At 35.9% G+C, this 27,179-nt stretch overlaps 11 protein-coding genes across 11 annotated transcripts; 3 read left to right on the top strand and 8 right to left on the bottom strand. All coding sequences in view use genetic code 12, as the record gives it.

The window, feature by feature from the left end:
* Positions 1 to 14: 14 nt before the first annotated feature.
* On the bottom strand, positions 15 to 2,144 carry CD36_17890 (methylamine oxidase, putative; the record flags this gene model as incomplete). The annotated part of the gene is made up of 1 exon (XM_002418221.1): positions 15 to 2,144. One exon carries the CDS (start codon positions 2,142 to 2,144, stop codon positions 15 to 17), a length of 2,130 nt encoding a protein of 709 aa, XP_002418266.1.
* A 1,631-nt stretch (positions 2,145 to 3,775) lies between these two features.
* On the bottom strand, positions 3,776 to 4,654 carry CD36_17880 (hypothetical transmembrane protein, conserved; the record flags this gene model as incomplete). The annotated part of the gene is made up of 1 exon (XM_002418220.1): positions 3,776 to 4,654. One exon carries the CDS (start codon positions 4,652 to 4,654, stop codon positions 3,776 to 3,778), a length of 879 nt encoding a protein of 292 aa, XP_002418265.1.
* A 1,946-nt stretch (positions 4,655 to 6,600) lies between these two features.
* On the bottom strand, positions 6,601 to 9,093 carry CD36_17870 (elongation factor 2, putative; the record flags this gene model as incomplete). The annotated part of the gene is made up of 1 exon (XM_002418219.1): positions 6,601 to 9,093. One exon carries the CDS (start codon positions 9,091 to 9,093, stop codon positions 6,601 to 6,603), a length of 2,493 nt encoding a protein of 830 aa, XP_002418264.1.
* Positions 9,094 to 10,028: 935 nt separating this feature from the next.
* Positions 10,029 to 10,697, top strand: CD36_17860 (5'-phosphoribosylglycinamide transformylase, putative; the record flags this gene model as incomplete). Its single annotated transcript, XM_002418218.1, has 1 exon — positions 10,029 to 10,697. The coding sequence occupies one exon, from the start codon at positions 10,029 to 10,031 to the stop codon at positions 10,695 to 10,697; it is 669 nt and encodes a 222-aa protein (XP_002418263.1).
* Positions 10,698 to 10,844: 147 nt separating this feature from the next.
* Positions 10,845 to 11,954, bottom strand: CD36_17850 (isocitrate dehydrogenase [nad] subunit 2, mitochondrial precursor, putative; the record flags this gene model as incomplete). Its single annotated transcript, XM_002418217.1, has 1 exon — positions 10,845 to 11,954. One exon carries the CDS (start codon positions 11,952 to 11,954, stop codon positions 10,845 to 10,847), a length of 1,110 nt encoding a protein of 369 aa, XP_002418262.1.
* A 1,117-nt stretch (positions 11,955 to 13,071) lies between these two features.
* Positions 13,072 to 14,592, top strand: CaSMP3 (gpi mannosyltransferase, putative; the record flags this gene model as incomplete). The annotated part of the gene is made up of 1 exon (XM_002418216.1): positions 13,072 to 14,592. One exon carries the CDS (start codon positions 13,072 to 13,074, stop codon positions 14,590 to 14,592), a length of 1,521 nt encoding a protein of 506 aa, XP_002418261.1.
* An 84-nt stretch (positions 14,593 to 14,676) lies between these two features.
* Positions 14,677 to 15,912, bottom strand: CD36_17830 (26s protease regulatory subunit 6b homolog, putative; the record flags this gene model as incomplete). Its single annotated transcript, XM_002418215.1, has 1 exon — positions 14,677 to 15,912. One exon carries the CDS (start codon positions 15,910 to 15,912, stop codon positions 14,677 to 14,679), a length of 1,236 nt encoding a protein of 411 aa, XP_002418260.1.
* A 287-nt stretch (positions 15,913 to 16,199) lies between these two features.
* Positions 16,200 to 17,870, bottom strand: CD36_17820 (mitochondrial distribution and morphology protein 33, putative; the record flags this gene model as incomplete). The annotated part of the gene is made up of 1 exon (XM_002418214.1): positions 16,200 to 17,870. One exon carries the CDS (start codon positions 17,868 to 17,870, stop codon positions 16,200 to 16,202), a length of 1,671 nt encoding a protein of 556 aa, XP_002418259.1.
* A 58-nt stretch (positions 17,871 to 17,928) lies between these two features.
* On the bottom strand, positions 17,929 to 18,816 carry CD36_17810 (phosphatidylinositol-specific phospholipase c, putative; the record flags this gene model as incomplete). Its single annotated transcript, XM_002418213.1, has 1 exon — positions 17,929 to 18,816. One exon carries the CDS (start codon positions 18,814 to 18,816, stop codon positions 17,929 to 17,931), a length of 888 nt encoding a protein of 295 aa, XP_002418258.1.
* Positions 18,817 to 19,245: 429 nt separating this feature from the next.
* CaLIG4 (dna ligase, putative) lies at positions 19,246 to 22,032 on the bottom strand (the record flags this gene model as incomplete). The annotated part of the gene is made up of 1 exon (XM_002418212.1): positions 19,246 to 22,032. One exon carries the CDS (start codon positions 22,030 to 22,032, stop codon positions 19,246 to 19,248), a length of 2,787 nt encoding a protein of 928 aa, XP_002418257.1.
* Positions 22,033 to 24,426: 2,394 nt separating this feature from the next.
* CD36_17790 (uncharacterized protein Skg3p homologue, putative) lies at positions 24,427 to 26,487 on the top strand (the record flags this gene model as incomplete). Its single annotated transcript, XM_002418211.1, has 1 exon — positions 24,427 to 26,487. One exon carries the CDS (start codon positions 24,427 to 24,429, stop codon positions 26,485 to 26,487), a length of 2,061 nt encoding a protein of 686 aa, XP_002418256.1.
* Positions 26,488 to 27,179: the final 692 nt, after the last annotated feature.

Raw genomic sequence — 27,179 nt, 5'->3', positions numbered from 1 at the left:
AAACAATTATTGACTTATTTTTTACAACAAGAGCCATCATCAAAGGCTAATCTAGAAGATTTGTCAACATTCAAAGTGCAAGTATCGACGCCTTTAGCACCAGCTTTAACTTCAGAAGTTGTTCTAGCATATGATGGCTTCACATCCAATACCGGGTTTTCGGTATGAAAATTTCTTGGTCTTAATTGTAAATCGAAAATTTCCGTTGGCATAACTGGGAAATCTTCTGGGGCTGGGAAATGGGTAATACCAAAAGTATGGAACAACAATATATCAGTGTTTTCAACTTTATCAGTACCGTCACCAATCCATTCTCTCATACCTCTTAATCCATCACCACTCCATTGAGGAACATGATCACCCGAAGGATACAATCTACCATAACCAAGTTTATCATCAACGTAAGGCACAACTTGAGTATGACTAGCAGCCCATGGTGCTCTCTTTCTAACCAACGAACCTTCTTGAGCCAATAATGGCGAGCAGAAAGTAGACCACAATTTATAAGTTGCAGGCTTGCCCGAATATTTGTGGACAGAGCTTGGATTATACATGTCCCAAGTTCTAGCGGTGGCACTTTCAAAGTTGGTGATCGATTCCTTGACAGTTTTAAATGTAGTCTTTTCACAATAGAATGCATTACCATACATGTTTTGGGTAGAACCTGTAGGGAATGGAGAAGGTTTGGCATCACTTGTAGCAGCAGAGTTGTTATCCCCGTCAATTCTTGGATGTATTCTCAAAGAGAACAAATGTTGATGGTTATGAGCATTGACATTTGGATAAACAACAGTACCCCATGGGCCAATGTCTTCATCATCAGCACAAATAAATGTATTTAAAATACCAGTCAATCTGATTTCTAATTTGATGGTACCGTCTTGTCTAAGAATCCAATAAACACAATATTCATAATTGGCGGCCGTGAAGATTTGAGAGATTATCAATTTTTTACCTCTGGTAGTAACGGTAGTTTGAAAATCATCTCTAAAATCGGAATGCTTGAATAACACACCATCATCCTCTTCATGAATACAGATGGCATTTCTGATGGTAGCTGCATCACCGCTTCTGTCAACAACATGACCATCTAAATAATGAATAACACCTTTACAGTCACAACCTAAAGCCAATGGGTTAGTCATATTACCAGCACCGTATTCACCAATATCAAGGGCATGTTTTCTTTGATGTGGGAAATCAGGAGCACCATATGGAACCACCATTTCACAAAGGGAAATACGGTGGAAAAGTGGTCTCACATTGCCATGGTCATTGTAGGTAATATCACTCAAAACAATACCTTCACGGTAGTTGAAACCAATATGAAATTTGAAGTTGGACCAAGACATGATGTGATTGTCTAATTTAAATGAAACACCTTCAGGTTGCGTAATGTTGATTGGGAAATCATCTTGTCTATACCCAGAAGGGTTTTCCTTGGTACCATATTTGTCAGTAACGTGTTTTGGATGGAAACTCGAATGCTTGTGTTTGGAAACTTTTCTTCTTCTTTGTGGAATATCAATGAAGACAACTTTTTTAGCATTCATGTCCACAATTGGACAGAAATCCAAAGGATGTGAGTATTGGGAGTCATCTTCATGTGATCTCCAGTATACCAATGCTTGCTGCAACCTTCTTGAAGCACCCCATCTTTCATCGTATCCGATAGTCCAAGCATCACAATAAATTTGGTGCATTGAATTAGGTGGAACCCCACTCAACTCACATTGTTTTTGAACTTCTGGGTCATTTCTAATAATTTCTTCAGTTACCTGCAAATCATAAGGAGTTAAGATAGGTTGAACACCATTGGTATGCTTTATTTCAATAAGTTCTTGGGCACCAATGTCAACAAGACCTTCATGTACTCCTGAATCACCATCTGCAACAACAACATAATAAGCCAAACGTGGTGGCAAAGGACCATTTTTCTCTTTCCATTCATAGTAAGCTCTCTTGATTGGCTCTTTCAAAGTAACAGTATTAAAGTTGATTGATTTTTCAGGAAATTTGGATTTAACAATATTGGAAACTGATTTAATTTCAGCAGGGGACAACGGATCCAAAGGATGCCCAGGTGCAGCAGGAGCAGCACTTGAATTTGTGGTTTGAATAGCTAATTGCGATAATCTCTCCATTGTATAATTGAATAAACTTGAAAGAATGATGTGGAGAAAACAACCAATAATTGAAAAGAAGGTATGATATTTTCAGAATTATTTATACTTTGGTAACTATATGATAAAAGATAGAGATGAAGGTGTAGTAAAACCTTATTGGGGCGATTTGTGCAACAATGGCATGGTTATCTCAACCAAATCGGGCGAAGATTTCCATCTGTGAGCTTATCTCTTCCTAATTAGGAAAGTTTAGACGAAATTTTTACAATACAGTTTTTGACATTGTGGAGGGTTTATCAGTGCTGGCAAAAAAAAAAAAAAAAAAGAAAAACTGAAGAATGATATCAATTAATGTTAGAATTATCTTCCCCCTGATAATCAGCATTCTTGGAAAAAGAGTTTGAAAAATGAGTAATCTCATTGGAAGATGGTGGTATCCTTTAATTATTACAGCACAACCAACCTGAAAAAATAAAAAGGATCTTAATTATTTAAGTTACAATTCACTTGAAGTTAATTAAAACTAGAATTTTGAATATTTTAAAAACTCGAACTTTAAGATATCAAACTCCAGACAGAGTCAATTTCTTTATCTCTACTGGTGATATCACATTGTTTGTGCACCTTATCATTTTCTGGTTGTATGTAGATTCGGCCAATTATATTTTTCAAATTTTCACCTCAGATATAGACCAATGAAACTTGAGGAATATTAACTACAATCAACAAACTTCACGGGTATCCATTTAATCTGCAAATTGTTATAGATCTTTTGCATTCTGAGTGCTTAGCCGTTTGAAAAAGAAAACAATAATGGCTTGTGCGTTGATTCGTCTTTGTTTGCCATTGTCTTCTGTCTAACTGCGACTTGAATATCAAAGATCAAGATAGAGCCTATACTCGCCTATAAGAAGTTTCTGTGATGAGGGCATTTACCAGCAATGGGCTCTTCAGTTCATTTCGACAGGTTCAAATGATGATAACAATTTGGGATTTGCGAAGTTGCGCGTCTTGCATACAATCAAGTAATCAAAACCCCATGACAATGGTAAGGCATTTCTTTGGGAAGAAATATATATCTTTTGATCCAATAGACTAAAATAGATATGGAACAGAAATTAATTCCTCTTACTATTCAGAGTCATTTTCAATGTCTCGACTCCATTATGCACTGGAAAGAATGTGAAACCAATCATCAACTCAAAGGAAAAAGGAGTACATTGTTAGTGCTATTTTTTGTCATTGTTCTTTTCAGAAACCAACTATACAGACGACAAGAGCAAGCGATTCATGTATGTATGGGCATGACACATTTGTTAGCTGAGGCCCAGTTAAACGCCCTTGCTCGTATAGCATATTGATAGGGAAATAAAACAGAAAGGGCACATGATTAATATTTTGATTTTGTATGTTCTCGCAAAAAAAAAAATAAAAAAAAATCAAACGTGTACTCACATATCTTAGCTGCAAAATGCAAATACGAGGTGGGATATTATACCAAAGTTCAAAAAAGAAAAAGCAACAGTTGCTGTCAATTTGATTCTAGATGAATCCTTTTGATGTCTCAATAAATTTGATAGTTACTCGTTTATTTGTCATTACATGTACATGAACATTAGTATCTACTTATCAACGTATAGCATAACCTGTTATACTACAGAATCCACTTTTGCATCATACTGTTTAAGGTCACTTAATAGTTGCCTTCTCTTATAAATAAATGAAACCAAACTTGGAATCAATACAAACGAAACCAAATTTAGAATACTCCAACAATTTGTGACCATAATTTTAACAATTAAGAAATAAGATTGTAAATTATCCGTATGTCTTTCATTTAAGCATGTCTCCAATGCTGTCTCCCCTTGTGAACACAATTGATAGTCATTTTCCAACTGGCTAATACTTGATATGATAAAAGAAGTCACAAATGAAATATTCTGACCATCTTCCTTTTCTAATATTTTCAAAATACTAAATAAAGTGTCTTTGCTGTAAATGATAAACCACATAGAAATTATAATAATAATTGCATTATATGCCCATATTCCCTGGATCAATATTGATGAAAAATCTGATGTAAAAGTAAACTTCGTGATGGCATCCACAGCGTAAATCAAGGTCAATGCTATGTAGATATGATCAAACTTTATTCTATCATAAATAGTTGACAATGAACTCAACAACATGCGATCTGGAATAAAGGTCACAACAGAAATCAAGATGATTATAAATGACAGCACATACGTGTATCTGCTAAACAATGATTTTCGATTTTCTTCTTTCAAGACAGTGTAGGAAATTACTATTGAAGTTAAAAATATCAACGCAATTTGTGAATCACACACTAGTGAATTCTTTAAATTCAATGACTGTATTGGCGTACATAATAATATTAACAAGTTCCAAGATGCCAAAAGGCCCAAATGGTAGTCCTTGCGCAAAAAATGAGCCACTCCCAATAACAATGACGCTGAAAGGTTCACTGCACAGTATGGATATTTAGCTATAGTCTCTTGTATATTCATGAATGGATGCCACGGCAACAATATGGTGTTGATTTAAACTCAATGATCTGAAAGTAGTTTTTGCAAATTCCAGTATAAGGAGAAGAAAATAAAAAAAAAGATAAAAAGAACTGATTTTAAAAAAAAAAGCTTAAGGAGGAGTAAATGGAAGTGGATAATAATACGTTGGTTACGTATATATATACATTTATTTCTATACGTGAATGAAAAGAGGAAAAAGAATATTTCGGTTGTAGGTGTTTAATGAGAACAACAAGAACAATAAAATATTACTAAGGAGATGCGAATTAAAACCCGATATTACTAAACGTTTAGCCTTTCTTCTCACATTTAATTAATTTTAATCCTTTGAAAATTACATTTTTTTTTTTTTCTTCATTTAGTTTACTCTTTCTAGTCATCAAATAACGTGCATATTTGATCTTTGTGATAATAGCTATTACTGATGCTCCTGACTCAAAATTTGTTGTAGCGGGTTTTAATAAATAAAGCATAACCAAGAAATTATGAGTTCTGCGTATATAACCGATCATCAGTTGTAGAGAAAATATTTGCTACTTAATGAGCTTCCAATTATTTTGATATTTACTACTATTGTTTAAAAACTTTCCGCATAATCCGTGATTCAACTTATCGCTCCACTGAAATATTGATATGTTTATGGTTTTCACTTTTTTGTTCTGAAATATGACTATCAAAGTCAGTAGTAGATAACCCATTATTCCACTACAGCTCTTCTCCCCTTTTCTAAATAATTAAAAAGCTTCTCAATTTGGATATTGGGCTTTTTGAACCTCATCACAAGACAACAATGAAAAAATGTTCTTGTTTAATTGTAATGTCATTTGAGTTTGTGTTATTTTGCAACCGGAACGACCGAAAAAAAAGTAATTACCCGTACCTTTGCTCGGCTTTGACGTTCGGAAATGATTTCAACAACAAATGGCTCAATTCCTGCAATTGTCGGATCGGGATCACATCGTCCGTCAAATCATTTCTTTCTTGAGACCAATTAATTTTCCGTGGTAAAAGCTTAAGGACCAATATTGAGATTCTAATTTTGCTACAAATCCCATAAGGTAATAACTATTGTAAAAAAGATGTCATTTAAATATTCCCTTCAGTATGTCAAGAGAACAATTGTAGTTCTACTATTTAGTAAAGTTTTGATCCTATAAGTATTGTTAGGCTTTGTTATACGAGCACTGAACACAAGAAAGGCTGAAAACTGATGCTAAAATATTCAATTAAATGCATGGAGTCCGCTTCTTCTTCGTTCCTCTCTTAGTTATTGTTTTTTATTGGATATGTCAAACAAATAAATAATTCTTATCGGTTTAGATACATCGTCGTATAACATTTGTTAGTTTCTCATTTGATTCAATCCACTAACAAATTCATTTTCGTTCATAAAACCGTTGTCTCTCTTATAATTCCCACTATATATTAATAAATTTGTTAAATTAAGTAACAGCATAAGCATTAATAGTCCCCCCCCTCATCATCAAACTTGTAGAATTATCATGAATGTCAATCAAATTTCTATCATCAGAATTGGGTGATACAAAGAAAATGCAGATAATTATGTGAAATCAATACTCAAGCAGTAAATAGTAATCATAAAAGGCAAAAAATGTTATACTGATAGTAGTAATAGTGCTGGTCATCTTTATGATTTTATATGCATACAACTAAACCCTGCATTTTCAGTGCAACAAACGCAGAATTAAATTCAAATGCTTTTGGGGCATTACTGAAATAATAACAGCAAAAACAAAATTGAGAACTGGCCAAATTGTTGGGCTTACGTAGAAGACAACGAATACGACTTAGAGATTAATAGGATAGTGATCTTCTTTTTTTTTATAATAAAATTCGTGTATAACAAAAAAACAAGTTTTCTCAAAATAAACTAATCCAAAGCTACGTAAAACCACATAACTTGCTTACAATTTATCGTAATATTCAGTGTATTCTGGAACTTCTGGTTTCAAACCGGCTCTAATTCTCTTTTCCTTGACAATAGCACCAGGTTTACTGTTTTCATCGGTAACGTCACCGGACATGACTTGCCAATGGTCGAAAATCAATTGTGGGAAAGCTTGACCACCAGTAGCTTGTCTCAATTCACCAGTGAAACCGAAAGATTCGTTAACTGGCAAGTAAGCTTTAACAGTGAACAATGGAGTACCTGGTCTTTGTTCTTCAGAGACAACTTGACCTCTCTTCTTGTTCAAGACTGAGTAAATACCACCAATAGCGTTTTCTGGACATTGAATTTCAACCAAGAAAATTGGTTCTTGAATGGCTGGTTCAGCCAACAACATAGAAGCGTAAGTAACTCTTCTCATGGTTGGGATGATTTGACCACCACCTCTGTGGATAGCATCAGCATGCAAAGTAACATCCAAAATGTTAACTCTGACGGATCTACAGTTTTCACCGAAGATTGGACCTTCTTTGGTAGCCCATTGGAAAGCAGCAACAACGGAATCTTTAATTTCGTTCAAGTATTGAACAGCCTTGGTTTGATCAACAACCAAGTTAGGACCGTTACCATCTGGACCGAAACACCAAATCTTTCTGGCATCAACGACATCCCAACCGTGTTTGTCAGCCAAAATTCTAGCTCTGGCTTTGAAATCATCTCTTGGGTTGATAACACCATTTTCAATATCCAAAGAAACTTCTTCATCAATTGGTTGAGCTTTAACATAAATTCTGTTATGCTTGTTTGGTGATTTGGACAAGGCAACCATGGAGGATTCACCTTCAACAGTTTCTCTGTAAGAAACAACTGGTGGGGAGATTCTCAATGGAACACCAGCATGATCGTTTTCTAAATCTTGTAAACAAATTTCCAAGTGCAATTCACCGGTACCAGCAACAATATGTTCACCAGATTCGGACATGTAAGTCAAAACACATGGATCGGATTTGGACAATCTCTTTAAACCTTCGACTAATTTTGGTAAATCGTTAGCGTTCTTCACTTCAACGGCAACTTGCACAACTGGGGAGACAGAGAATTTCATAACCTTCATGTTGTGAGCAGCTTCATTGGTAGTAATGGTACCAGATTTCAACAAGAATTGATCAATACCAACTAAACCAATAATGTTACCAGCTGGACAGTCATCAATTTGTTCAACAGATCTACCCATCATCAACACAGTTCTTTGGATAGATTTCAAGAACAAGTCTTCTTTCTTACCAACTTGGTAGTTTGGACCTTGGATTCTAACTTTTTGACCAGATTTAACGGTACCAGCGAAAACTCTACCAAAAGCGTAGAATCTACCTTTATCGGATGTAGGAACCATCTTGGAGACGTACAACATCAAGTCAGCGTTAGGGTCACAGTTTCTGATAGCAGTACAGAATGGATCATCAGATGGACCTTCGTACAAAGTTTCGGCTCTGTAAGCTTGAGCAGTAACTGGAGATGGCAAGTGCAAGACAATCATTTCCAATAAGGCATCAGCAGCTGGCAAGAATTTTCTCATGACAACCTTCAACAAAGCTTTACCTTCCAAATCTTTTTCGTCACCTTTCAATTGGATTTCCAATTTTTCTAACAAAACTGGAATTTCATCTTTTTTGAAGTTCATGATGGCAGCAAACAATCTGAAAATTGGGTCCAAAATGAACATGTTGAAAGCTCTTTCCAATGGTTTACCATCAGCGTCTTTGTCTTTGTTGGTCCATTTCTTGGTCTTTGGGTTGAAGTAAGAATCACCCCACAATCTTTCCATCATCTTTTCTTTGTCAACACCGAATTTTTTGGAATACTTGTTGGCAAATTGTCTAACAGTGAAAGCCCAACCGTGTAAACCTGAGGCAAAAGCTACTGTTCCTTTTTGTGGGTAGACTTGAACATCACCTAAAACTGGGTCACAGTAAGTGGAGATAATAACGTTAACGGATTCAACAGTTCTGGCAAAAGTTTGGTACAAATCTTCTTTGGTGGTTTGCAATTCCAATAAAGCTCTGTCGACTTTGTTAATAACAACAACTGGTTTAATTCTTTCACCCAAAGCTTGTCTCAAAACGGTTTCAGTTTGGACACAGACACCTTCAACGGTATCAACGACAACCAAAGCACCATCAGTGACTCTCAAAGCAGCAGTAACTTCAGAGGAGAAATCAACGTGACCGGGGGAATCAATCAAGTTAACCAAAAAGGAGTTACCATCGGTCTTTTGTTTGATGTCTTTGACATCCTCGTCAGACATGGAAGCATACAAAGAAATAGCAGTAGATTTAATAGTAATACCTCTTTCTTGTTCATCTTTTCTGGTATCCATAAATCTGGCATCACCAGCTTTGGCAGCGGAAATAATACCAGCTTTTTGAACCAAAGAATCAGATAAAGTAGATTTACCGTGATCGACGTGGGCAATGACAGACATGTTACGGACATTGGTGACCTTGTCCATCAAACCACGGATTTGTTCAATAGTGAAAGCAACTAAAATAGGCCATAAGTTAGTATACGTTGTTGTGTAAAGTAAGGCTGGACTTCTGGTGGGATGACAAAAAAAAAAAAGTAAAAAAAAATTTTCACTACTCAGGTTGAGCTTGAATTGATGCCAATTGAATTGTATATTGTACACCAATTAAACCTAGCCAACCTATCCTTGTTTTCCCTCCTTGGAATAGATCGTTTTAAATTAATCACATACCCATCTTGTTATTTTATGTTTTAAGGTTTGATACAAGAAAGAAAAGAGGAAAAGAAAGAAAGAAAGAAAGAAAAAAAGGGAAGAGGAAAAGGAGAGAAAATTTTTATTCAATGAAGAGGAAAAAAAATTTTTTAGCCCATGGCAAAGGTCTTTGCTGTCTCATAAGATTTTTGTCACCTTTTTGTTTTAGCTCTTTCTCTCTCTCTCCTCTTCTTCTGCACAATATGAATAATAGGTGTATGGAAATGTCTAACTTCTGGTGCGACATTTTTGTGTTGATGTTTGGATGCTGATTTTATCACTTCATCAGATGTTACCCTGCTTAATCGATGATTTGCTACTCGAAATTAGCTGTAATGCAATAATAGCATATACTTTCCAGTTCTCCATTTCAGATGAATGTTAATAAAACGTTGTCAATTCCCTTTAATTCTCTTTTACAATACCAACTGTATTACTTACAAGTCTTAGTACTTTATTGATTTCATTTGGAAAGAATATCTGCTTACCTCAGCATTAGATAATGCAGAAATCCGTCGGAGTCAAAGTAATCGTAGATTGAAAAAATACCAAAAAAAAAAAAAAAAAAAAAGATAAAATAAAATATAATAAAATAGAATAAAACGAAGTTGAATTAAATTTTGCAAACTATTCCAAGAATACTCCATTTTATAAGCACAAGCTAAGCAATGACTTTGAACATAACAGTTTTAATATCAGGATCTGGTACAAACTTGCAGGCACTTATAGATGCCCAGAAAGGCAACCAATTGAATGGTCAAATTACTCAAGTCATATCATCATCTGAAACAGCATACGGATTGAAAAGAGCTGAGCAAGCATCGATACCTACAAAGACACATATATTGAAAAACTATTACAAGGGAACTACTAAAGATCAAACCGAAGTGCGTAAGCAGCGCAGAGAACAGTTTAACGTGGAATTGGCAAATTTGCTCATCAATGGTCAAATCGAAGGTTCAGATGCCCTGTACACAAAGCCAGATTTGATTGTTTGTGCTGGATGGATGTTGATTTTATCACCAAGTGTTTTACAGCCTTTGGAGAAGGCAGGAATCACCATTATTAATTTACATCCTGCGTTACCTGGTGCATTTGATGGTACTCATGCCATTGATCGTTGCTGGAAAGCTGGTCAAGACGGACAAATTACAAAAGGTGGAGTTATGATTCACAGAGTCATTGCTGAAGTGGATAGAGGTACTCCTATTTTGGTCAAGGAACTTGATTTGATTAAAGGGGAATCTTTAGAAGAATATGAAGACAGAGTGCATAAAGTGGAACATGTCGCCATAGTTGAAGGGACCAACATTATTCTCGATGAATTAAGCAAGTAAATATGAATATGTAAATGTAATAAAAGGTTTTGTATGTTTGTCTATTTACCTGAATATTATGAATATTTATGAATATTTATGTATTGGTTTGTAAACAAAAGCCAAACAAAACGGGTTACGGTTTATATAAATAATTTATGTAAGAATTTATAAGTTCTTAATGACTTCTTCAGTGAAACGTTTGGTGGTAGCAGTACCTTTCAAGTCACCAGTTCTATTTTCTGGACCGGAAGCAATAGTCTTCAACACAGCATTTTCAATTTTGTCAGCATCGGCGTTCAAAGACATGTGTCTCAACATCATACAGGATGACAATAACAAGGCAGTGGGGTTAGCTAAGCCTTTACCGGCAATATCTGGAGCAGAACCATGGACAGCTTCGAAAATAGAAACCTTGTTACCCATGTTACCGGATGGAGTCAAACCCAAACCACCAATCAAACCGGATGATAAATCGGACATGATATCACCGTACAAGTTTGGCATAACCATGACAACGTTCTTGTATTGAGATGGGTCAGCAGTTAATCTTAAGGAGGTGTTGTCCAACAATTCAAAGTCCAAAGAGACATCTGGGTATTCTTGGGCAACTTCTTTAGCAGTGTTGACAAACAAACCATCGGACAATTTCATAATGGAAGCTTTATGGACAACAAGAACATGTGGTTTGTTGATAGACTTAGCGTACTCAAAAGCGTATCTAATGACCTTTTCAGAAGCTGGCTTGGTGATCAATTTAATGGATTGGACAACACCCGGAACAATAGTATGTTCAATACCCGAGTATTCCCCTTCAGTGTTTTCTCTAATCAAAACTGTATCAACATTTTCGTAAGGAGTGTCATAACCAACAATGGACTTACATGGACGGACATTGGCAAACAAGTTGAAGGTTCTTCTCAAAGTCAAGTTCATGGAAGTGTGACCCTTACCGACTGGGGTGGCTAATGGACCTTTCAAGGCAACCAAGTTCTTATTGACAGAGTCAACGGCTGGTTGTGGCAAGGTAGTCTTACCGTCAATCAACAATGGAGTGACATCGACTGGTTCCCAGTGAATTGGCACATCAGCGGCAGCATAAATGTCCTTAACGGCTTGGGAAATTTCTGGCCCAATACCGTCACCTTCAATCAAAGTAACAGTATATTTACCGTCTGATCCCTTGGTGCCGGTGAATTGACCGGCAATGTAGGATCTAGCAAAAAGTCTTTGAGAGGCTCTGATAACTGGAGCTGATTTTGTCACTTGTCTGAACATTTTATGAATTGGTTCTTTAACTGTACTTGAAAGTAATGAAATGAATAAGATTTCGGAGAGAGGTGTTTTTTTTTTTCTATTTTTTTTTCTTCTTTCTTTGCTTTGTTGTAGATGAGAGGAGAAAGTATGGGACCGAAGCCAAAAAAAAAAAAATTTGAAAGTTCATCGCTGCACGGTCAATTATTAGTGATTTTGGAGGAGGAGGAAAAATCGTGCTGCCCATACCCAATGCAAGCAAAAAAAAAAAAACTTTTGCTACAACAACAATAACCCAGGAAACTGTACTCCACTGGAAAAAAAAAAAAAAAAAAAAGATTGCATTTGGCCAATTAAATCGCTCCTTTACCTAACAACTCCGGTCAACATCGGATCCTTTAAAAGCTGCTACAGTGATACAAAAACATTAAAATACAACAAACAACAAATTAAGTTATGGAACTTATGGAAACTGTTGTTGTTGGATTTTGTAAGTATCAACTTGTAAGTTTAGGGTTTATTTTCTACATATTTGACCCCGGCTGTGTGGAGTCCATTTCCTATATTTGATTTGTTATTTGTGGATCGTGAAGGATGGAATTGTTACGTCGCAGGAAACAAAACAATTTGGACTGGATGAGATCGGCTATAATATAATTTTTTTTTTTTTTTTTGGCCTCAATCTTGAAGTCCGAGAACGAGTACTGGAACTACTTGTTTGGTTTCAAGAAGCAAAGTGTGAATCGTAAAAGATCTAAATTGACTTGCAAGCACCCATTAATTTTTTTTACAGTCATTGAATAGATTCAGTAATATTTTGTCTTGAGGGTTTATTTGGGAAGGGCCTCTTTAGTTTCTCACAAATATACTATTTCCAACATTTTTACTCAAGAATTTCTACCAAACTCATATAATTTTTGGAAACTACCTAAAAATACAAGAAGTATTCTTAGTCGACAAGAATATCAATTACGTTTACAAACTGACAATAAATAATTTCATAACATACTGAACCATCAATATTAGTTCAAACACATTGTAATCCTGTAGTCACGTGCAGTTTTTGATCTGAGTGAGTGAAAATTTCTATGTCTGTGTACATTATTCTTTTTTTTTTTTCGACCTGATTGTTTACATTAATATGTGTCTAAGATCATCCTCAGTTATGATCAAAATCAACTTTAACTGGAGGACATTTTACCTCCTTACAATCGTATTTCGTTTTGTATTTACGCTATCAGACTCGTACATTCATCCTGATGAACATTTCCAGAGTTTAGAGGTGCTTACCAACCATATCTTGAACTACTCCACCAACATTCCTTGGGAGTTTCGAGATGATCCAGCAAGAAGTTTAGCTCCATTGTACTTTATTTATGGGCCCTTGCTTTATCTCATCAAAATTTTCAAGTTGAATTTGACTCCGTTACAAATATGGTATATTGCACGATTACAAATAAGTATACTAAGTTGGATTATCACCGATTTCTGTTTGTATTGGATGCCACCCTCGAAACCCGAACGTATCAAAGCGATTTTCTTCACTCTGACTTCGTATATCACATTGGTATATCAAAACCATTTATTTTCAAATAGTATTGAAACAGTATTGTTGTTAGTTACAATTTTACTAATTGATGATTTGCGATATATCCAAGAATCAAAAGATAAAGATGTACAAGATTTAAACAAAGACAAAAGTTTATTTTATATCGGGATGTTGATTTCCATTGGTGTTTTTAATAGAATTACTTTCCCAGCTTTTTTGATTTTTCCTGGTTGGTTCGTAATAAAGTACGTGCTCAAGCATTATGTCAGTGGATTATACTTAATAATGGGGGTTTCTTCAACTACCGCGTTGCTAATATTAGTTGATACAATATTATTTGGAAATATAGACAAAATATCAACGGAACCGTTCAATACTTCCAATTACATTATTGCGCCTTTGAACAATTTATTATACAACACAAAGTATGAGAACTTGGCCCAGCATGGAATTCACCCATACTACACACATGTATTGATCAATTTGCCTCAGCTTCTTGGACCAGGGTTAATTTTTTTTGTTTCCAAGTCGTATGCCAAAACTACACCATTTTTAACAGTTATTAGTGGATTATTGTTTCTTTCAGTGATTCCACACCAGGAATTAAGGTTTTTGATTCCACTTTTGCCCCTCGCATGTTGCTGTTTTGATTTTACTTTGAAATGGGTACAGCCTTGGATGTTATACACGTGGTATATTTTTAACATTTTCATGTGTTTATTAATAGGGAAATTACACCAAGGTGGCGTTGTACCAGTATTGGACCATATAAAGCTGGAAGCATCAGTACAAGTATGGTGGAGAACTTATACACCACCTAGTTGGATTTTGGGCAGCAATTCAACTGAAACTATACGTCTTGGCGAAAAATTGGATGATAATAAATTTGTTAATATTATTGATTGCATGGGCGCTGACAGTAAAGAGGTTGAGCAAGTCCTTCAAACAATCTCAACAGATAAACCAGTATATTTAATTACCCCAGTTGCCTCTTTCAAACACTTTAACGAATTACGCTTTAGCCCAGTTTGGAACTACACTTTTCATTTGGATTTAGACCATTTAGACCTTGGAAATATCCAACCTGGATTAGGTGTGTATCAATTATTATAGAACGTATATGAATCACGAAACTGAAGATTTTCATTTCATTCTTTACTTTACAAAAAAAAAAAAAAAAAACGAAAAGCTATAAAATTACTTATAGAAATCAAATTTATCATGCTCTGTCCCTGTCTTTACTTGTGAAGTATAAGCTTCCTCTAAATCACTTTGCAAAATCATATATCTGTTTTTTCTCACAGCTCTCAACCCGGCTTCTTGCATGATTGCAGCAATAACCGCACCAGACAATGGATCATTTCTGATGATTAAAGAGTCCAAATCAGCTTCAGGTGCTAATGACATTTTCGATGCAATTGTCGAAAAAATCAATCTTCTTTCTCTTCTATCTTTCAATGAAGGAAACTCAATCTTTCTATCTAATCTACCTGGTCTCAACAATGCTGGATCTAAAGTATCTGCTCTGTTGGTGGCCATTATAACTTTGACAGTAGATGTCTGATCAAACCCATCCATTTGATTCAATAACTCCAACAAAATTCTTTGAACTTCACGATCAGCACCGGTTTGAGCATCAAATCTCTTGGTAGCAATAGCATCAATCTCATCAATAAAAATAATTGCTGGCGAATTCTCTCTAGCCAATCTGAAAACATCTCTCACCATTCTTGGACCTTCCCCTAAGTACTTTTGTACAAACTCTGATCCATTGATTCTAATAAAAGAAGCCGTAGTTGAATTTGCCACTGCTTTGACTAACATGGTTTTCCCGGTACCTGGTGGACCATACAACAATACCCCTCTAGGTGGATCAATACCAATTTGTGAATACAAATCACCTTGAGTTAATGGCAACTCAACAGCTTCCTTGATTTCTTGCTTTTGCATATCTAGGCCACCAACGTCGGCATAAGTGACATCTGGCTTCTGATCTTCTCCAACAATTGATATAGAAGAGTCTGCTTCTGGTGGCAATATATCAACCAATGCATTGGAGTGACGATGTAAAGCAACCGAAGAGGATGCCTTTAACAACTCACGATCCAATGTAGATAAAATCCTAACCACATAGTTTGAACCAGTGGTTGACGAAACTATACCGGTGTTTTCATCTATTGGTTCCAAAAACTGTCCAATGACTAATGGCACTGACTTTATTCTTTTAACCTCTTCTTGTGCCCTCACCAATTCACGCTTTAAATGACGTTGCTCATCTTTAATATACTCCTCTTGTAGTAATAATAAATCTAATTCCTTCTCCAATTTTTTCAATTTAAGATATACGTCAGTTTCATTGGTGTTTGTAGCTGAGACATTATTCAATTTTGATAACACGCTGTTTACGTTGTCTAACAGAACTGGGTCTTCCATCCTCTAAAATTACTTTGTTGTGGATAATAAAGTTTAGTATTGCTGACTAGAGATTCAAGTGGCGACAGAGTTTTCAATTCAAGATTCTGTTTTTTTTTTTGCCCTCTTTTTTCCATGTTGTTGTTCGCATTATGCATTGTCGTGCGAGAACAAAAATTGTCTCCAATAATTCTCTTGTTACTGTTGCCCCCCCCCATTATATTTACTGATCTATTTCTATTACATTATTCTACCTTTCTCCTATTTCAGGTTTTAGATTATAAATAAGAGTCCGTGAAATCTGGCCTTTATTTAAATATGGAGACAATTAGACTTCCCATGCTAAATGCCACTATCGCTACCGTCATTGTAAACAACTCAAATTCGAATTTATCAAACTCCAAATTCGTTATTTCAGACGACATTAATGCTTCATAATTCCGCACAAGAGCAGCTTTTAAACCATGCCAAGAATTGGCGACAAACTTAAAGTCAAATGATGATGATTTGATGGGAACTTGTCCATCTGTAGGCTCAAGTTTGTCAATAATTGGATCTAAAATCTGCTCGTTCTCTTGTGAAATACCCACCAACACTTGTTTCACTTTATCTTCAAATGCAAAAACCAACTTGTTTCTTTTCCATGGTTCGACAATGAACGTGGCAACAACAAAAAGAATCACATTTAGACCCATCAAAACCCAAGTTCCCCATGTAGAGGATCTCCTGATTTTGTCAGACCAAATTTGTTCTTCGTGGTATCTTGTAAGAATCAGTTGTGTTAACTTCAATTGCACCCCATCGACCTTACTTTCTGCTTCGTCCAATTTTCTCTCTGCTTCTTGTTCATGTATTTCGTTTTCATGGTCATTTCTGTACAATTCGGTGAATCTCTCCAAATCGTTCAGTGACCAATTGTGTTTCCTGGTCAATAACTCATTGACTTCCCTTTGTGATTGTGATCTTCGTTGGATGGCTTCACCATATGCAATTTTACATTGTTTAACCGTCTCTTTTGCTTTTTTCAAATCAACTTCTTGAGTCTCTATAGATTTTTTCAATTTTTCAATAGCTGAATACCCGGTAACATCATTCAATGCCCTTGTAGCAGTTAAAATTGTATCATGCGCAGAGTCTAAATATTTCGTTAGGTTCTTGGCCAACTTGCTTTGGTTTTTAGCTTTTTGAGAAGGTAACCCAGCTATTTCTTTTTGGATTGTTTCATTGATCTCCTTTGCCAAATTGGGAATATCACTTTCTTCAACAGAGTCTTTGCTGGTCGCAATAATCTTGTTTTCCGCCTTCAATTTTAATTCCTCTTCCTCAGTTTCCACAACAGTCTCACGTGTACCAGTATTTTCTCCTCGAAGTTTACCGGACTCAGTCTTCGAGAAATCAGATTCTAATTTTGCATTGACTGTGGCAAGCTTATCATCATTGTTGTGATTTGCTTCGTTATTATTGTCAGTCTTGTTACTTTCTGCTTCTTCTTTTGCACGTTTTTCTTCACGCCTTCTTTCTACTTCACGTTCTTGCTCCAATCTCTTTTTTTCTTGTTCCATTTTCTTCTTCTTGTCCTGGTCTTCACGTTGCTTTTTCAATATTGCTTCGGTTCCAAAATTGGATCCTTCGATGATTTCTCTTAATTTAGGATCATTAATCTTGGTAAAATCAGGGAAATCCAGCTTTTTGGATTGACATCGGATGGCCTTTAAGCAAATTACAAACAATCGTGGTCTTATTAAGACACAATTCCTTATTAGACAAGTCGAAAGCATAAAACAAGTACCTGTGGTTGTCGTATCTGTTGGAGGCCGCAAATATGGGGCAAATAATTTGTGTTGATATTGATTCCTCTTTTTTTTTTTTTTTTTGCATAATGCGACAGATAGATTCTTTACGCATTTTTTTTTTCTCACCAATAAGGGACCGATAGCACCACTCGGCGGCTCGGACTTAAAATTTGTAATAATAGGCATTATATTAATGTTACAAAAGAGAGAGTTATACAGTACAGCTGATCTAAAAAAAAAAATTCTAGAAATTAGTATCAATTAAAGCTTTAGGCAACTTCCAGTTGTCAGTTTCGGCATAATCCAACACAATGATACCAACACCTTTATGGAAAGTTTCTTGGATATTACCTTTAATCATAGCTTCAGCAATAGGATGTGGCCAGCATTGTTTGTCAAAGAAATTAGAGGCCGAAGTAAAATTAAGGAATACTTTGTCATCACTATTAGAAGTATAGTCTTGTGCTCTCTTGGCCAAATCTTTAACGTAATCGATCTTCTTTGGCAAATCGTCAGCACTGTTCACTTCACAAAAATCTTGAACCACAAACTGACCACGGTCATCGTTGGTGGTATTGTAAGCCCAAGACGAGGCAGAGAACCCAAACTGTTTCTTCAACTGTTCGTCTTGAACACCAAATCTTCTGAACAAAATGGCCTTGCCTCTAGCATCACCAACTTTTGGAATGTCGGTGTTCAAATACCACCTGTCCTTATTTGGGTTGACGTATCTATCCCAAATCAATTTGCCAAATTCATCTTGAGAATTGTCCCAATCATCGGACCCTTCTTGCTTGATAGAAACAATTACCGTTTCCGAAGAATTGTGTGCTAAAAATTTATAAAATTCCTCTAATGTATCCTTCAATTTCAATGGGAAAGGAATTTTGACAGGGAATTTGCCATGAATAACTTGTAAGTCCTTGACATCATTACCAACAAACAATTTTCCAACTCTAATGTCAAGAAATCTCACTCCATGCTCCAATTGCTCAGTGACACTTGCTCCCTGACATTGAACAGATGGCAATGCAGTATGACAAGCAGCAGAATTATGAGTTCCTGGGATTGACAATTTCGAGATTTTGGTATTGTTGTCAATATCCTTTAACCAAGTTTTGTAGTCGACCATAGTAAACAATTAATTGATTAAACAAAAAAAGGGAGATGAGGAGGGGAGAAGAAGAAAAAAAAATTAAACAAGTGGAAGACTTAAACGATTAGTATATATAGAAATGGAATTCAACATGCGAGTGATGAACTCCATCTTAATTAAGTTGAAGGGGGTTTTCTGAGGCGAAGCGGAGAAAGAAAGGAAACAAAAAAAATAGAAGGAACGGAAAAAATACAGGGAAGACAAAAAAAAGAAAGGTTTTGTGTTCATTTCTATTCCTGTGTTTTCTGCAAGCAAAGCAGGATTATTTCATGAAACAATTTCAGTTGAAATATACCTACATAACGAGATTACAGAATACCTAACTAACTTGAAACGGTTTGCTGAATTTAATTAGTAAGCTTATGGGTCATAATCATCATTCTCTGAATACATACATCGCCAATATCACCTAAACTTGTAATCTTCAGGGTCAGGAATGTAATTCATTTTAATTGACGTCTGCACGAATGCCTCAGTAACAAAATATGGAATTCTTGAAGACCTACCATTTTCATCAATAACCATTTCACGAGAAATTTGATTTGACATCTTATCAATTTCAGAAAGTATCAATGGTCTGGAATGTTTATCAGGTATTACTATATAACAACATTCAGTATAATGTTTCGACAAATCTCCACTAAATCTCTTAATTCGTTCCTTTAAAAACTGGGCACTCAAGTTATTCCCGCAGACATAAAATGATAATCCTTTGAACAAATAAATCAAAGGTTTAAGTTCGCCCCAGTCAAAACTATTGCGAAGCTCTTCAAGTTCACTTTCACTTAGATTGGGAACAACAATATTTAACGGATGGTGTATAATGTACGAATCTCCATATTGATCGACCATATTTCTAAAATTATCCCAATTTTTACTGGCAAATATGAAATATGGTTCTAGTTGAAGAACACATCCTCTTTGAATGCATTCATATATCCAGATTGGTTTCACCAAGTCAATTCCCTTGCTTAGATATTGACTGGATACTGGAAGTTCTCGTTCAGTGATCACCACTATTTGGTAGTTTGTCGCAAGATCAATCGAATTGACAATTTTTCCGCCATACAGTTTAACCATTGCTTTCATCTCTTCAATGGTAGTAACTTCACCATCAGCCTCTCTTTTATCACTCATAATCAAAAACTCCATCCCATCAAACAAATCAGACTCAACCTTCACTTTCTTTAATTTCAGCTCATTATCTAAGGAGTACATTGACTCACGCTTCTTCCCCAATGCAGTTTGTGCCTTATTTAAATCATTTATATAATTTGCTTTGATATGCGTGTATTCCTGTAATGTCACACATTCATCAATAGTTTTATCCTCTCTAATTTTTCGGCAATGGTTGTTATGTAGTGTTGACCCAACAGCATACAGGGTACCCGCTCGGGTGTCAATTGAACGGGCTCTAATTTCCAAAACTAATGAGTCACTGGGATGAATCCAAAAAGTGGGAATTTTAGTTCCGAATTTAATCAACAGCTCAGGAGGCATTGTTGTATCCGTTTTAATCCACTTTCCATGAGTAAGTCTTTCGATTTTATCAAACTCCTCAATCTCTATACCGTTGGCACAAGTACAAAAACTGTAATAAACTCCATCAGTTACACTTTTCAATCCACACATATACGAGTTCTTTATGGCAGGAGACTTGCCAATCACCACAAGATCCAAATTCTCACCAAATTTCTCTAAATACTCTGGTTTGACTTTAATCCAATCTGGGTTTCTGAACCCATCAATTTCATATTTCAGCTGCACGTTCTTCAATACTAGACCTTCGCATCGACTACTAACAACTTCCCTGATTGCTCTTTCGATATCTTCTGGAGAAGAACCTAGTCGTGTATCTAGGACTTCAAATCTATTGGGTATTGGCCTAAGTATTCGACTCAAAATGTTTTTGCGGAAGAATAATGGATAATTGGTTAAATCTTTCCCATTCAAAAACAAAACGTCAAACACGAGGAAAAATGGATATGCTGTCTGTTGTTCATATTGGTCGATAGTTGTGAACTGTCTAACACTTTCTTGGATAGCCAGCGACTTTAAAGTTCCAAATGGAAGAATTACATTCCGCTCGTAATCATAGGCCACCATTTCACCATCTAGTATAACAGATTGTACATTTCCAGCAAAAGCGTGCGCTAAAAATTTCGTTAGAGCCCCAAATTGGAAACTTTCTCCGTATAAATAAGAGTAATCTTTCAAGCGTCTTGAAAAAAACTTGAAGCTGTCACCATCCTTATGAAGAAGCATACGATCGCCATCCATTTTCTCTTCAATGTAAAATTTGTTTTCCAATCCCAATTCTTGAAATTTTTTCTCATACGGAACATCCATCTCATGCTTTCTTTGCAACTTTTTCACAAGTGTTTTATAACTGGTCGTCAATCTTTCCGACAACTGGGGCTTAAACTTGAAACAAGGGTGTATTGCCAATTGCAGAGGTTCTAGTCTCAAATCGGGGTTTGTAGAAAACTGAAATGCCTTCTGTAAGTCATTGCATATGCTAAACACCCTGTAGCCATCTGGATGCCAAGTGTTGAAAAAAAACCTCTCCATGTTGGTTAAAATTGATTTATTAAGTATTATATGAATTAGCCATCTTACTTCTGGAATTCCTAGATTATCAAATAAGGGTTTAAGAATATCTATTTGACCTTGAGACAGCTTTTCCAATGCCAACTGATCCAAAGAAGAATTGATTTGTGGTATGGTATATTCTTCGACATTATCCACAATTGGTCTCCTTTTGGAAATAATCCTTGATGCTTGCAATGGTAAATCACGAATCTTTTTCTCATCGATGGAAAATCGTCTTGACCTTTGGTACAGCTTGTTCCAATCGTGCAACGTGATGTAATCCTCCGATTCTTTCGGGATCTTGTAGACTTTGATCAAAAGACGCGCTAATGCCACTTCTTTAATGAAGTATATTCTGCCCGACTTTTCCGGGAATATTAGCTTTGCTGAAGGGTATACGTCATTACCAATATGCGTTCGAAATGTGTTTAAGAAAGTTTTAATTATAAACGCTTTTTTCTCAGTGACAGTTCGAAAATCTCCAAGGCTGTCCTTTCTAACTCCGTCAAATTTGTCAAACAATTCTTTAGTCAATAATGTGAATGTGGGAGTGATATCATTCGGAGAAGGTGGGTGGATATCGTTTAAGAAGTATGTCATGTAGACTTTTGCTGTTGTCACATGAATAAGCGAAGGTGATTTACAAAAAGGGTCGAAAAGATGACAATGTGTGATTCTTTTTTTTGTCTTTTGCACACACTTGCTCGCAAAATGTAAACGAGAGTAAAACTAAGCAACTGTGAGAATATGTGTCCATCAGTGATTACTGTCATTAACAGTGAAACCCTTGTACCAAGGTCGGTAATGAATTTGATGGTATACACTTCTAGACTGTATTACCCGAATCACAACAAATTTAGTAGTTGTGCACAAGTATTTTACATTCTATAATTTAAACCAAACCAAACTTACTGATCCAATAGATTTAGAAAATGTTGTTTGGTATGAACTTTACCTGAATTATGACGTCACAAACCATCTCATTCAGCTTATGAGATCCTTTTAGAATTAAAGGTGCACAGTCTTTACCAGAATGGTTTGTAAATTATATGAGCCCATACATTTAATAGACCTATTTCAACAAGGCTGTGCTAACTGAGATTGAAATCTCAGCGCAAAATAAAAACAAAAGCCTACAATGATGTAATAAGTTGGTTCTAATTTTTTCTTTTCATGTACATCAATGTTTGAGTGTCTTTTGATGCGGAGGCTTAACAAAATAACTGAAAAGAAGAAGTAAAGTAAAGATGGAAGAGCGAGAAATCATTGACATTAATGAACTTGCATTCTAAACAAATAAAGAAAATAAGGTTGGGAAGAGAGTTTTCTCCAAGTTTGGATTTACTGTTGGACCCAGAAAGCTTGATTCTGCAAAATTGTGGCAGTGTAATGTTTCTCATCTCGCAAGTAAAACAAACAAAACAATATTCTTGGATGCATTGCTAGAATTTGCAGGTTTCCCAAGGAAACAATGTTTACAAGATGTAGGAGAGTCAGTGGGGACGAAGCAAGAACGATGACTAATGAAAGCTGAATATAGCAACAATAAAAAAGCCATTAATCAAATCACTCATATAATGCGAATAACTTGGCAGCACGAAAAGCAAACTAGTACATTGCTATCACACGACAAGAGTAGAATATGTGGTCGCAGATTTTGCTAGCTTCAGCAATTATAACTAATCAGTATATGTTGTAGTTTGTCGTTCCCATGAGTTGTTATCTAGAAATCGTCTATTGCTTAAAACCACGTTGAATAACAACAGCAAAAAAAAAATAATCATAGCGTGCTCGTACCAGAAGAAAATAGTTACAGGTACCAACCAACCAACTGTCCGTTGCCAACTGACTAAAACCACTACAAGCATAAATTTAGTCGACATCTCTAAAGTTTCTCTTGATATCCTGGGAAGCATTTGTCGTTTTTTTTTTTTGTTATCGTCAAAACATCACACCATTTGGACTATACCAGATTGAATTTAAGTTTTTTTTTTTTGATTTTAAGACTTACATTGATTATGAATCGGTGGGTTTTCATATTCTTGAAATTGTAAGTCATGAAATGCAAACCAGAATTACGTCTTCGTTTTCATAATTATGCATCTCAAAACCAAGAATTTCATTTCATCAATCGATGAGGTTTTTCTTTGCTTTTTTTTTTTCTCTATTTTCTTTGCTTTCCGTTTTGCGGCGCAATCAACGCCGCAGATATCAAACGAGGATTATCGCAACTTAGATTCAAAATCCAAGGTCGAATATAATCAAAGATTTGTAAAACTGTGGTTACTCATATAAATAAATAGTTGAATCATTTCCCTATTTCAATAATCTTCACATCTACTCTGTCGTCTTTTTTTTTTTTTTAGTTTTCTTCTTTTTTTTTACATTAGATTATATCTTTTCTGTTCAACTTTTGGTATCTCACTAGTTGTAATCATTACTATTTTTATCAGACAAAGATTAGATATAAATTTCATTTAACAGGACTGCTCGACCACGATTGGAAATCGAAAGCGTTCCAAGATATTCCTTTCAATTTGAGTCGACTTTTTCTTGGGATCCCCATTATATTTTACGCCAAGGATATTTTAATTTTTTGCGGTGAAACTTTTGCCGGCCATCCCACATCGCCTACTTTCCATTCTTCTTCCCTCACACACACACAGACAGACAGATACTTCGTCCAAGTTGAGAACAAAAGAAGAAAAAAAAGAATAAATCAGCGCAAAAAAAAAAAGAACCGGATAGAGAGAACCCAGAATTGGAAAAGAAACCGATTACATCAAGATATCCCTGGAAAATTGATTAGTATTTTTTAGTGACAGAAAAAAAAAAATTATACATATATAAAGTTGGGATAATAACCTTATATTTTATTTACATTCGTATTTCTTTTTTTAAAAAAAATTCTTTACTTGAGTGACTGGTCCCTTTATTTTATTTTCAAGGTTTTAAATCTACAATCACATACTATTTTTATCAATAATAATTCAAATGTCAGGAAGTACTCCTCCAGCGCTGCCAACGTATCGCAGAGTCAGGTCCCCCTTGGCACAACCTCCGGCCACACTAAATGAAGATACACCCGCATTTGCAACCCCGTCTCCTCCACCCCTCCCACCTAAAGATTTTGCAATCCCATCTCCAGTAGGATTCTTGGTTAATAGTGATAAGAGTAACGACAGCAGTATCGACGAGAGCAAACCAAGCTATACCCTCCCAAAAATTAACACCACAGTTTCGTCAAACCAGGGATCGGAGTCATCGTCATATAATGAAACAGGTTTGCACAGACGAACCTTATCGGATCGAATAAAGACCACGCCTTCTTCATTTGTCCGACAGAGTCGAATTTTTTCCAACGAAGATGCTGATTCAATCTATTCGTCACATTCAGTCACAGGGAGATCGTTATTACTTCAAAACAAGATCCAGACCGAGTCATTACCTCCAGAATTCCATCCCATTGTCTCTTTAATCAATGCTCAAAAATTAAGAACTTATTGCATTGGCTCGTTGCAGATCCCTGGTGTTATTGGCTCAGAACGAGTTTGGTTGGAAGTTGAAGCCAAATTGTCTGGCAACGAGTTGGCCATTTGGAGACCGCTGACAGATGAATATACGTTAGAAGAAGGGAACGAGTTCAAACCAAAATATATCAACTTAATTGATGCACATATCGAGGTTGTCTCTAATTTGCAGATAAAGATCTACCAAGATTATCGCGATGATGCGTCTTTAGCGATCCAGTTCCATGACAAGCCCTCATTTGACAAATGGATGAGTGCAATCGTTCTTTCTAAGTTTGAGTATGTGAAATTAAGCGAAGCATTCACAGCTGTTCTTTTGTCTTCGAAGGGATCAAAATTACTGGATATTCACGTCTTGCTAGGCAATAAGAAGAGATTCCCACAATACGAATGGTGTCATATCAGATTACCCGAGGTCTCAACCAAGTGGATCAAAGTGTACATGGCAGTGTTGCCAGGGGATAAGGGTCATGTTGGCAGAATAGAATTTTATCCATCGGACAAAAAATTGCAGAACAAGCACCTTATCGCTTATATATCCGATTTGTCTGGAGTGTTCAACGTTTATCCAGAACAATCGAACATGATTGACTACAACTCAATTATGCGTGCTGCAGGAGAAATCTACGTGAACAGAAATTATGAATATTTGTTCCCTCACAATAGCGACGAACAGCTTGATCCAAGAAAGCTTATCGCAAAAAATCATGGAGTATCTCGTTCTGATTCCAATAATTCACTTTCATCACTTTCTAACCAAACACCCAGCACACCAAGAAACCGTTCTCGGTCTAGTTCTTTACATTCTACAAACTCATTTTTCAATCAGCCGTCTTCATTATCACCCAAGCAAACAAATGGACACACAAGAAACCGTTCATTGTCTAACCTAAGCAAGTCGCCAGCTAACCCAAGCCATACACAACTCAGTCATAAAAGAACAAACTCTAGCTTTTTCAAAAAACACACAGAAAATTTTGTTTTAACCAATTCCGTGTACATTATGCCTAGTCTGCATCCTGGCGTCACTGCAGTTGAAACCATGATTCGAAACTTTATTCCTATCGTTGATGCGTTCAAATTGTATGGCCGTCCTAAGCGTTTGATCAGTGACAAATCAGATACAGCTTCAATGTTGTTTGGATTACCTTCGTTACCACACTATCAATATTTGTCCCACAAAGATGCGGAAAAAGCCTTTGCTAAAAATTTTAAGGTTGGCTCCAATTGGTTTGAATGGCCAGAAATCATTGCTAACGAAATAAAACAATTGCAGTCATCCAACGCTAAGGGGTATCGTGGTCATGGTGATATAGCTAAATTATACGAGAATTTGGATTTGAATTATGGTGAAATTACATCTCCAGTTTTTAGGTTTGGCAAGTTTGAGGATGATTTACCGAGCTTGAGTGATTCAATTGAATTTGGTGGAAAGATCGAAACACCGCCACCAGGGATTTCAAGTCCAATAAGTTTTGCTGAGGACGGCTCTCCATACGAGTCGTTGCCAAAGATTGTTGTGTAATCTTTGAGTTTATGGTCTTGTCTCACTACGTAGAGGGAGAAAAGCAAACAAAGAATAAAAACTGAATCATGGGAGGATACTGTTGCTACAATAAGTCTTGTTTATATATACATTTATATGGTGTCTTGTAGTCATAGCACAATACATTATGGTTATAGATATGGTTATAATATATACAATATTTCATGTGTTCTCAATTTGATTATTGGTGTGACTTACATGTCTTCGTGTTCATTAAGTTTTTAAACACCACTGTAAATACTCAAAAAAACACAAGCTATTCTTTCTTCAGTTGTACGTTTGACGAGAGCACAGCAGTATTCCAGCCAATCGATTGATATAACCCCGGTTCGGTCGAACTAATCTAATCAATCTGGGTATATGCTTCTATAATATTGTATTTCCGATTAGGAAATACCCTTTGTTGTAAAAGAGTAGAATTGTTTAGTTCTATGGAGCAACAACAACCCTAGAAGAAACAGAATTGCAAAAAAATAAAACCAACCTTACACAAAACATTAAAATGACGACTTCGTTAGTTTCATGTACAAAACACGTCCTTGAGCTAAAAGACACGACACGTGTATAATTGCTGGCTAGTGAATATTAGACAATAGCGCGTCGTGTTCCATTGCTCTCCACCATCAAAAGGATACACAAGAGGCCGTTACAGGTAATACTTTTTTTTTTTA

The sequence above is a fragment of the Candida dubliniensis genome, chromosome 2 (genome assembly GCF_000026945.1).
Source record: "Candida dubliniensis CD36 chromosome 2, complete sequence".
Taxonomy (NCBI): Eukaryota; Fungi; Ascomycota; class Pichiomycetes; order Serinales; family Debaryomycetaceae; genus Candida; species Candida dubliniensis.
Note: the sequence above shows the minus strand (reverse complement) of the source record. Positions and strands in the feature narration are given on the sequence as shown.